The sequence below is a fragment of the Rutilus rutilus genome (assembly GCF_951802725.1).
Source record: "Rutilus rutilus genome assembly, chromosome: 2".
Taxonomy (NCBI): domain Eukaryota; kingdom Metazoa; phylum Chordata; class Actinopteri; order Cypriniformes; family Leuciscidae; genus Rutilus; species Rutilus rutilus.
The window spans coordinates 35,164,722-35,176,719 of NC_140210.1; the positions used below are offsets into that span (position 1 = coordinate 35,164,722).

Sequence of the window (11,998 nt, forward strand, 5' to 3'; positions counted from 1 at the left end):
TACAGAGACGCGTTTTTTTTGACGGCATGCTTATGGGGCGGGCAGCTAGCGGATCGTTCGGAAAGATTTGAAAAAATTTGGGCCTGAAATCACTGATACAACCTTTAAAATTGAAATACATTTTTACAATATTTCTGTGTGCTGTATTATTGATCAAATAAATGCAGCATTGTGAGCATGAAATCTTCCCCACCCCAAGCTTTTGAACGTAGTGAATGCCCATTCGGTTCAATTGTTTATTCTGTGTCTGCTTAGAATAGTTCCCGATGTTCTCTCAGAATGCCACAATTAAGGTCAGACTGGACTGACAAAAAAACAAATAAGCAATTAGGCCTTGGTTTGGAGCTCAAGCTGATTATTTTAACATCAAGTGGAGAATCTTCAACTTAAATAATATGGAACCAGTTCTGCTGTATAAATTCAAGATGTGGTGCATTTCACCCATAATGCAGCCTTTCTTGAAAAGTCCCTGAGATACAACATCATCAAATAGATTGTCACCAATGAGGAGCAGCAGGAGCTAGACTCTAGGAGACTGAGATCAAAAATATAAAAGGAAGCAACCACCTAGGATCGTTCAAAATGTCTCAGGACAGAAATAGGTATAGAGGATTCTGGCAGGTGACATATGCCTCACCTCTGGTCCAGCAGCTGAAGTAAGACAGGTTTATATTTACATCACAACCTGAATGCAAACTCAGCTGGAAAGGCTGACAGACTATATAGGTGGCAAAACCAAGAAAGAGCTGATTACCAGTTTGTCATTGACCTGACAAGAAGGGGATGCAGAGAGGTTAGGATCAGTCGCAGAATGTTTATTTCTGCCGAATGTGGCAGTGTATGAAATAATTGATCAAACTCTGCATGGTGCACCACAAATGACTCATGATGTTGGTTGGGTAGAGCTCTCTTGGCTCCATCTAGTGTCCATCAGATGATTCTACAGTGGTGCCATGTAATTTACATGGATGATCTGATGGGAAAATGTTACAAAGCAAAGGTATTTTCTTCCCAAACTCAGATGAGAGGTAAATTACATTGAGAACGCCTAACAATTTTATGATGTAAGATCAAAAATGATTTACTCAAGGCATTGCCTATATTCTAAATAAATGTATATATATATATATATATATATATATATATATATATATATATATATATATATATATATATATATTATTTTTATTTACTGACAGCTACATGTTTATAATGATCATTAGCTCATAGGTTAAAAATCTTCCAGATTTTGATCAATGTATGACTGTTTAGCAGTGCATGTTCTTAGCCTTAACAGTGCATGTTCTTATCGGAGGATTCTATAGTGCTGACCTTTTTCAATTTCAGAATTATAGTAGGCTATGTTTTATCAGTATCTTTTCAGTGTAAATTATTAGACTGCCCGTAAGGAATCTTTTCCAGTTTAGTGTCATGCGTCTGTGCTGCTATAGAATATTTTCCAGTTTTTCTTTTGCACACAGGCACACATACATTTTATCCAGAGCTTCACCTTTTACACAAATAAATGAATAATAGACTAGAGTCTATTAGCACCTGCCAAGCACGTTCAAACCACACACAAAGGCTTAATGTCAATCCACAAGAGGGAGCCAGATGGCCACAAGAATTAATTATCTATTCAACCAGGCAGGGTTGATGTAGGTCAGGAACTGCAAGTCCATCATTTAACCATTCCTGGTCATACCCATGCATATTAGTTTGTGCTAGACATGTTCGTGTTCACTTGTGATTAGGCTTTACCTTTGAGTAACTGCCAGGCTCATGAACGCGCGTAGACGTGCACAGGTTTAGAACTGGTGTTCAGCTCGAAACGGGAATTTGCAGGGCTTCAGCAATTCCGTCATCAATGTGAAAGAAGACCGTTGTGAGTAGACGTCTACGCAAACATACTCACTTTGTATGGAGAAACTATTTAAAATTGAATTTCGATTATTTGACTGATGCCCATAGACTTTGTCTAGGTATTATTGTTCAAAACTGGAATGGAAACAGAATTAATTTAATTTTAGATGGTTTTGATTTGATTTGTCGCTCTTTTATGATTACGTCTGGGATATATTTTACATTATCCGTAAAAACGCTGGACGAGGAAAATGTTGTTCTTGTTAGAGAGATTAGAGCGCGAAGACATGTTAATCTGGATTAGTGAACTGTCTACATAACATGTGTGCCATCAGTGATCAACTTCAGTTTTAACCTAATGTCACATTTCAAGAAAACTAGACACTGTCTGCAGCAGCATGTCTTAACTGCTAAATCGCAATTATGTAAGGGATAATGTAGCCTACAGCCAGCCGGTGATTATCATTGTGATAAGACCTCTTGCGTTAGGGTCTCTTTGCTAGCCTGTAGCCTAACGTGGACATGAGACATTGTCTTGAGTTAAAGAGCCATGAAATAAAAACGGACAATTCTTTTTTTAAATGGAATATTGCAGTATGTATTATAAATTATTTATCAGTGCACATTTAAAAATAAAAAATAACGCTTATACCCGCGTAATCTTTAAAGGGATACTCCACTTTAAAATGAAAATTCTGTCATCATATACTCACCCTCATGTTGTTTCAATCCTTTATGAATTTCTTTCTTCTGCTGAACAGAAAGGAAGATATTTAGAAGAATATCAGTAACCAGACAGTTTCTGGTCTCATTGACTTCCATAGTATATTTTTTTCCTACTATGGAAGTCAATGAGAACAGAAACTGTCTGGTTTTTCAGAGCAGCGCCATGACAGGTATGTGAGGGATGGACTGACTTTCCTTGGCATCCACTGTAAAAGCTGTATAAAGCTCACAGATCATTTATAATTTTTCACAGCTCATGTTTTTTCTTCTTCTGATTTTTGTGTCAAATGAAGAGATGTATGTCTATCCCTCAGAGTCTTTCTTTCATTCCTGTTAAAAAACTAAAAGATGGCGTTGCTGTGAATAAGGAAATAGCCTACTTCCCTACTATACAGTATGCAAAAAACAATACGATGGACACTTTACCCTCAATCACTACTCCCTTCGTTAGTCCACTAATTAATACAGTTTACTTGAAGGAGTGAATGAAAACGGGTGAGCAAATTCTGACAGCAGTTGAGTGTACATCGGCTGTACACACTCATTATTGCAGTGCATTGTGGGATTGAGTGAGTGCACTCAATAACGTCCACTATGGTTTCAGACACCACTGCAAAATTGCTGTCCCCTCAAATAATGCCCTATTTGAGGGCATAGGGGTACATTGGTAGATAATATGACAGATATGTGTTTTGGCAGAATTCTTTATATTGATTACATGGTAAAATTTGACTTTTAACATTGCTTTGTCTGTCTTGTCTTCTTGCAGTTTTACATAAACTTCAGACACATGCATAAAGAGGGTGAGAATTGCATACAAAGATGCTGCGAACAAACATGCATAAATGGGATCACACAAATAGCTAGTGTTAATAGTAATAAATCCCTCCCTGTAGTGAATCTTTATCCATGCACCTTAAATGTTGTCAAGTTGTTTTCAACAGCAGATCTATAGCTCCCTCCCTTGAGAAGAGCATGCACAACTTCAATTTAGTTCAAACACGTGGCAAGCTTTATCTCTACCACCATATATTGGCTTGCATGGTGTGTTTCTGGTCAAATATGAGCAAGCTGTAACAGTCAAACAAGAGAAATGGATCAGCTAATTTAAGCATATACAGTGTGCTTTCCTATACAAGTGGATAGTTCTAAAAGTGTTCCTGACCCTGACGGTGTGGACGCAGAGGATGCTGGGATGCAAGGGATCGTCTGGGACGGGGATGAGGTACAAGTTGACTCTGGCTACAGGACTGCTGGAGTGCTTGTGTTTCGCTGGAGTCGTGTTTGGCTGGGCGTCTCTTGTGTTTGTCCTGAAGACAGATGGCTACTTCAGCGATCTATGCATCAATGTGACAAACGCTAGTGGAGAACTTGGCTCAGGTGAGGTCATTTACAGTGGTCGCTTTTAATGTATTAGATGGTTCGCTTAATTTTATGCTTTTGGTGCGTTGCTTATCTGTTTTTCGCTTTAGACTGCAGTCTGCAAGATGAGAATTTCTCATTGGTCTTTACTGTGGCCTCGTTCATGAACAACTTTCTCACTCTGCCCAACGGATTTGTCTTCGACCACTTTGGCACGATGGCAACGCGATTTTTGGCTATGTGAGTTAGTCCCTCGTAGGATGTGAAACAGAGATCAGGCAAGAATGAACAGAACTGCTGTGTCTCTCTGCAGTGGAGGCAAGAAGTTTATCTGATTGTGAGTGGGGTGTGCTTTAAGCAGATAGTAGAACTCGTCGTGGGCGTTTGACTGGACTCCAAAAACAGAGCTTTGTGTATTGCAGCCATGAAAAAACAGACCCTAAGTAAAATTCGTTGGAACTGCCGGAAATATTTGCAAATCCAAGCTGTTGTGTAATGTTTTCTCAGAAGATTATTGCAAAAGTGAGAGCACTTCAAAAAATGAACGTGTAAAAAAAGTAATAGAATTTTAAGTCTACTGTAAAGCAAATATACTGAACAAAACCTTTTTTTTATTTTATACAAAATATATATTGTGCAAAATTTGGACAAGTTGTGATCCAAATTTTAAATTGATATCATGAAAATCGAGCCCTCTAAAAGGTTTTAAAGTGCCATGGTAATGTTTTTTGAAATTTTTGAATATGATGATTACTAAAATATGTGATAGGAAAGAGGTCAATAAAAAAAAGTTGTAAATGATATAGTGTACCCTCTTTAATACTAATGCTAATGATATAATCATTGTTTTGTAGATTTCTTTATACCACCGGCACTTTTATTGTGGCATTCTCCAATAAAGGTAAAGACTGACTGAAAAAAGTTAATTAATAATCACACATGGACTGATCACACATATGACTAATTTTCCTCTCTTTTTCCTCAAACAGTTCTCTCTTTTTTGCTTTTTCCTGCTCTGTCCTTCATAGCTGTGGGGGGGATTTTATTTCTAATGACAAATATGCAGGTATGTTCATGAATGATTATAGTTCATACATGCAATGCATTAAGGGGATGCTAAATTGCTTATATTAATTATCCTCATTACAGGTGGGGAACCTTTTTGTCACTCATAGATCAACCATTATTACAGTCTATAATGGGGCCTTTGACTCTTCATCAGTTATCTTTCTGATCATTAAGGTACTACACACACACACACACACACACAAATATAGGCCTACTTAACGTTTTTATCAGCTGTTCATACTGCAATCCATGAAACCCTGTATAACCATTTTAAAGGTGCTTTATGAGAAAGGGGTCTCTCTTCGCTCTTCATTCCTCTTCCTCTCGACCTGTAATCTTATTCATCTCCTCCGGACTCTCTTCCTTATGCCAACATCACACATTCCCTATCCCATCCCAGAGGACTACAAATATGGGTGAGTGAAACGATAAGCGGAGTTTATATTACCGTTCAAAAGTTTGGGGTCAGTAAAATTATTTATTTTATTTAGCAAAGATGCATTATATCAAAAGTGACTTTTACATTGTTACAGAATATTTCTATTTTAAATATATGCCATTCTTTTGAACTTCCTATTCATCAAAATTATATTAAGCAGTACTACTGTTCAACCTTGATGATAATAAAAAAAAATCTTGAGCATCAAATCAGCATATTAGAATGATTTCTGAAGGATCATGTGACACTGAAGACTGGAGTAATGATGCTGAAAATTCAGCCTTGCCAGCACAGTAATAAATTAGATTTTAAAATATATTAAAATAGAAATTAAATATTATAATAATATTTCAAAATATTCATGTTTTTTCTGTTTTTGGTGAGAATAAGAATCTTTCACAATAATAAAAATCTTACTGACCCCAAACTGTAAGTAATTCTGGTTTATTTGAAACTTTTATATTATTTGCAACAAAAAATAAATAAATAAATATATATTGTATACATTATTGTATATAAAATAAATGTAGTATCTATATAGTATCTATATCTTATAATAAAAATAGACTTAACTACATACACTCTAAATAAAAATAAAGGTTCCAAAAGAGGGTTTTCACAGCGATGACATAGAAGAGGCATTTTTGGTTCCCCTAAAGAACCTTTCAGTGGTCTGTACTTAAAATAACTTTTTTCTTAGTGTGATGAACATTTTAATAATTTTGAAGAAACATTTTTCACAATAAAGAACCTTTTGTCCAGTGGAAAGATTCCATGGATGTTAAAGGTTCTTCATCAGTGATGCAAATAAAGAACATTTATTGGTAACACTTTACAACTAGGTTCATTAGTTAGCATTAGTTAATGTATTAACTAACATGAAGTAACAATGATACATTTGTTACATTATTTACTAATCTTTGTTAATGTTAGTTAATAAAAAAACAGCTGTTCATTGTTTGTTCGTTAGTTCACAGTGCATTAACTAATGTTAACAAATACAACCTTTGATTTTAATAACGTATTAGTAAATGTTAAAATTAATATTTACTAAGATTAATAAATGCTGAAGAAGTATTGTTCATTCTTAGTTCATGTTTACTAGTTAACTAATGTTAACTAATGAACCTTATTGTAAAGTGTTTACAGTACATAATTCATACTCTTAATCTTAATCCATAGTAACTCAAATGCAAATCCTTATATACAGGATGAGCTGTGCTAAATCAAATAGCTACAACGTTGAGCAGTACGAGGCAAAGCGGGACCCGAGTTCAGACGGAGGAAGAGGTGCAGATGATGAGCCACTGGAGACCGACTCACTACAGCAAACACACAACTCTGAGAATGGTGCTGCTTGGCCATCATAGATCTTCCTTTGGTAGAAAATAAGAGGAACACGATTGCTGACTTAAAGTTATTTTGTGTGTGTGTAGACAGTTTTAGGAGCTGTGTTCTGTCCTGGTTCTTCCTGTGGCACCTCATATGGCTGTCAGTCATGCAGCTTCGGCATTATTTCTTCATTGGAACTCTGAATCCAATGCTGAACAGACTGGCCAACCAAGACCCAGTCATTGGTAAACAAATTTTGTTCTCACTACGATGATGCTTTTCAATGAATTCTGTAAATCTTTGTTAATGGTCGGACTTTCTGGAACCGGAATTTGAAATTGAATGACAGGAGGAGGAAATTCAACACAATCACACATCAGATTTTGGAGTGAATTTAAGCATTTGGCTAATGACGTGATTTTGCACCACGCCCCATAAACTTTTATATTTTAATATATTAAATATTTAATCAATTTTAAATATGTGTGTAGTGAACATACACTACTCGTTAAAAGTTTGAAATCATTAAAATGTTCAATGTTTTTGAAAGAAGTCTCATTCTCACAAAGGCTATGTTTTTACGGGTTCAAAAATACGGTAAAAACAGTAATATTATGAAATATTATTACAATAAAAAAACTGTTTTTTTTGTAATATATTTTAATATTTAATTTATTACTGTGATAGCAAAGCTGAATTGTCAGCATCATTGTGTCACATGATCCTTCAGAAATCATTTTAATATGCTGATTTCTTATTATTAATGTTGAAAACAGTTTTTGTTGCTTAATATTCTTGTGTAAACTGTGATATATAGATAAATATATATATATATATATATAGATACAAATGAATATAATATATTAATTAATATATTAATATATATATATAAATTAAATACTAATAATTTCTGTCAGTGACATTTATAACTGATTATTAATATAATCTTATATTTCTGGAAATATCCCATATGCTGTGTGTATAACCATTTTTTGGGTAATGTTTAAAAAAAAAAGGAAAAAAAGAAATGCATTATTAAAAACTATACTTATAACAGTTTTAATGAATTTAAGTTTTGCTACACCAGATCAAATCCAAGAATTTAATTGGATTTTGTTCAATTGTCATTACAATTCTGAATGGTATTGGTAACTTACCTGGTAGGAACATTTTCAAAAGCCTTACTATGATAGGTGCAGAATTGCTAGGTTATGACTATGATTTCTTGATCTCTTTTTCATTCTCAGTGAGCGAGTACACCAATGCGTTTGCTTTCACCCAGCTCTGTGGAGTTCTCTGTGCTCCCTGGAATGGCCTGCTTATGGACAGACACAAAAGAAAACCCCTAAGTCCAGGTCAGCTGACAGAGAAAGCTGAAGATCTGACTTCTAACAACACACGTTTACACGAGATCCATTTCTCATTCCCACATCTTTTCGCAGGCGTGTCAGAACGGGAAGCAGACCTGCGCTCGTCCGTTCTGTCTCTCCTCCTCACCTCTCTGCAGTGCCTCTTGTTCTCCATCAGTGCAAGCATCCCGTTCCTCCCTCTCCAGTACGTCACATTCATCCTTCAGGTCCTTAACCGCTCTTTTCTCTATGGAGGGAATGCTGCATTCATCAGCATAGCGTAAGTAAATATGATATTAATATCTCGATTGTCGCTAGACTGGCAGACTGAGCGCAGCGAATCCGAATTCCTACAGGTTTCCGGCCCGCCATTTTGGAAAGCTGTATGGGCTAGTGATGTCCCTATCAGCTGTGGTGTCATTGCTGCAGTATCCCTGCTTCGCCCTCAACAAAGTTCTTGGAGGAGACCCCTTCTATGTAAATCTCTCATTTCCACAACACAATGTCAGCTAGAAAAGAGCTCATATACATACAGTGGCCCCAAAAGTATCTAGACTCTTGCACACAAAAAAATCAAGTGTCATTATGTTAAATAAATATATAGCACAAGCGAAACATTTCACCCAAAAAAAAAAATGTTTTAAATGACAAAACAATATACTGAGATACTGTTGTGTAAAAATGAAGACAAAAAGTATCGTCACGCTTTCTGGTTCACAAATTTAAGTGGAACATGTCTGTTGATGTTAACTTAGTTCTGAGGAAAGGTCTAGAATCATTTTTAATATTTTGTTATCTAATATAATGTAAATTAATACATTATAAGTGTCCATTTAAGGTTTGAAATACTTTTTTGGGGCCACTAGATGTTGATGCTTATGAAGCCAGTTTCTGGAAGAAAAAAAATGCTTTGGTAAATCATAATTATGACAAAAATATTTTTTATGTCAGAATTATAACTTTTATCTCAATTTCCACTTTTTGTGTCATAATTATGACATAAAATATATATTTTTAATGTCAGAATTATAACTTTTATCTCAATTTCCACTTTTTGTGTCATAATTATGACAAAATATATTTTTTTAATGTCAGAATTATAACTTTTATCTCAAGTTCCACTTTGTCATATTTATGACTTAACTCATAATTTAAACCTTTTTTTACGACTTAGTACGCTGTCAAAAAAGATTTTTCGAAGATGTACATTTACATTTTACAAGAAAACGTTTTTCTACTTCAATATTTCACGTTTAATTCAAATGTGTTTCCTGCCGTTTGTGAAATTTATTAGCAATTTCTGAGTGAATAGTTTTTACACCAATATTTTTTCAGTGCATCTCATCATTTTACATTTTTAAGGCATTAGTATGACTTTTTATGTCCAAAGGAAGGTTTTTTTTTTTTCTTACGTGGCAGAAATGGGCTTCCATACAATATCTGCGACTATAGATTATGGTTAAATCATTTGAGTTCTTCACATCAAATTTGAAATCCATACAAAAGACAATTTCCAGCATTTGCCTAAATATTAAAATAGTATTAATTCTTCCTCTGTAAATTGGACACAATCATTAACTTGCTTTTTCACAGCTTTTATTGTAATCAGTAAATGATATTGTATTTCTGTAGGTGAACATCATCTTGACTGTCCTGACTCTACTGGCCTTCATTCATCCTGTCTATGTGTTTCTTCACTGCCGAGAACTGGCAAAACAGAGAGAGAATTCACAGAGCATTTTAGAAGTCTCGATACATGAAATATCAATGTATTAATTTAAATTTATTCATAGAAATACTTGATTATGCAGATCTGTCTTGGCCTTAGCTTTTGTAAATGACAAAGGGAATAGTAATTTTGCATTGTGATTATTGTATATTCACAACTTTTTACCACCAATATTCAAATGCTCAGAAATAAGAATCAACAGTCAGAGATTTAAACGAATTCCATTTAATTGAATTAGTTTTTGAATATTTACAATCTTTATGAATACAGAAATAACAATAAAAATATTTAAATATTTTTTTTTGTAGTTCAGTGCTGTTGGCAAGAACAGATAGTTAGAAAAAAAACCCACATTGGTTTAAACAAACATATGCAAAGGGAGATCACATGGGTGTCCGAAACAGGTTCTTACAAGGGATCTCCATGGCAATTGTGTTCAATAATGGAGTTGTATGATATCCAGTTTTGCATGCTAATATAATTTACTTACTTTTTTACTTTATACTTTATTGTCCCATTCCTGGGAAATTTGTCTTGGACAACATGACACGGCCAGTACACAACTTCGATCACACACACAACACAGTACATAGCATACAATAATTAGAATATAACAACATTCCAATAATAAAAACTTGCAGCATCCTACATCAATTTTGAAAATCTCTATTTAAAATTTTGACCGCAGTTGGCACAAAATAGTTTTTATAACGATTAGACTTACAAATCAAGACCCTGAATCGTTTCCCTGATGGTAACAAATTAAAATTCACATGTAAAATGTGTGTATCATCAGAGACAATTTTTTTTTAGCTTGCTTTAAAGTAGATGCTGACTGACAGATGACAGATACAGACTGATAAAACAGAATCAATATCCTCTGGTTCACTCCAAACACTTTTAACCTTCGCAGGAAATATAGCCTCTGCTGCAGTCTACAACAAAGTGTGTTGATGTGAGAAGACCAGCATAATGAATTGTATTATATGAAGAAACCTGTTCAATAATATTACCATGTATTATTACAGGGCATTGGTCTCCCAAAGATCTAGGATCAAAAATCATTTCAACAGTCTTCATTTCATTTAAAATCAAGGAATTAGTGTCACACCAGCCAACAAACCTGTCAACATCAGAAAAATACTGTGTATTAAACGCTGAACTAAAATCTATAAAAAGTAAACGAGCATATGCTTGGGAATCTTCTAAATGGCTAGTCACCAAATGGGTGATACAGTTAATAGCATCCTCAGTGCCCCGTCCAACCTTATATGCAAACTGAAATGGGTCAAGGAATGATTTAACCTGATCCTTTAAGACAGTTACAACAAGTGTTTCAAAACATTTCATAACATTTGAAGTCAAAGCCACCGGTCTAAAAATCACAATTCTCAACTGGGCAAGTTTACTTGGGAACAGGTGTAATTATAGATTTCTTCCACAAAGATGGAATAATATGTGAGTCCAAATATTTCTGGACGATAGGGCAAAATGCTGGAGTAAGTTCATTTGCACAAGTCTTTAGCAAAAAAGCAGAAATTCCATCAGGACCCATAGATTTTTTTAGTACATATACCTCTAAATAGCGAGCTTACTCTTTGCAGGGCTACCTCTAGCCTGTGACCTGAATTACATATAATATGGTCCAGAGTGCACATTTGCTCCAATATCCTGTTGTTCCCACAGGGAAAGCATAACAATGCCCTAAAAGCATCATACAGGAACTCTAGACCCATTAGTCAGTGGCTTACTTTCCAAAACACATAATACTGATTTACATCTGCCTTTGCATTGTCAGTCCACAATGGCCATGTACATCTTGTATACATAGTCAGTAGTTAAACATTTTTTTTTATAACATGCTTTTATAGATAATGTATTCTACAGACTGTGGTTTGCACCCTTACAATTCTGAACAGAGGAAACCTCTTTAATAAATTAGTTAAATTGTTGTGGTCTTTGGTCTAATTTGACATAGGGCCCTATCTTACACCCGGCGCAACGCAAGTGTTTTTTGCTAGTTTCAGCCATAGACAGTAAAAGAAATGGACACAGCGACCCCATTGGATTCAATGGAGAAAAGTGAAGTCAATTAGAAGCACTCACTTCCTGATGGCTGAGCGTACTGCG

The 11,998-nt window shown here is 34.9% G+C and overlaps 1 protein-coding gene across 2 annotated transcripts; it reads left to right on the forward strand.

Annotated features, from left to right (window-relative positions):
• Nucleotides 1-1,745: 1,745 nt before the first annotated feature.
• slc43a3a (solute carrier family 43 member 3a) lies at nucleotides 1,746-10,165 on the forward strand. Of its 2 annotated transcripts, none has more exons than XM_084400326.1 (14): nucleotides 1,746-1,885; nucleotides 3,359-3,392; nucleotides 3,729-3,969; nucleotides 4,062-4,191; nucleotides 4,806-4,852; nucleotides 4,941-5,017; nucleotides 5,101-5,193; nucleotides 5,296-5,435; nucleotides 6,669-6,808; nucleotides 6,895-7,035; nucleotides 8,038-8,145; nucleotides 8,233-8,419; nucleotides 8,496-8,616; nucleotides 9,772-10,165. In XM_084400326.1, exons 3-14 carry the CDS (start codon nucleotides 3,777-3,779, stop codon nucleotides 9,913-9,915), a joined length of 1,521 nt encoding a protein of 506 aa, XP_084256452.1. In that variant the 5' UTR covers nucleotides 1,746-1,885; nucleotides 3,359-3,392; nucleotides 3,729-3,776; the 3' UTR covers nucleotides 9,916-10,165. The 2 variants fall into 2 exon arrangements, with proteins under 2 accessions (XP_084256452.1, XP_084256453.1); XM_084400327.1 differs by having other exon boundaries at nucleotides 3,774-3,969.
• The last annotated feature ends 1,833 nt before the right edge of the window (nucleotides 10,166-11,998 follow it).

Bases quoted from the DNA above. Each gene is read 5' to 3' on its own strand.
- slc43a3a (XM_084400326.1), top strand. From the start codon at position 3,777: ATGCTGGGATGCAAGGGATCGTCTGGGACGGGGATGAGGTACAAGTTG. The intron at 3,970-4,061 runs GTGAGGTCATTT...TTTTCGCTTTAG, and splicing joins TAGTGGAGAACTTGGCTCAG to ACTGCAGTCTGCAAGATGAG. The intron at 5,018-5,100 runs GTATGTTCATGA...TCCTCATTACAG, and splicing joins TTCTAATGACAAATATGCAG to GTGGGGAACCTTTTTGTCAC.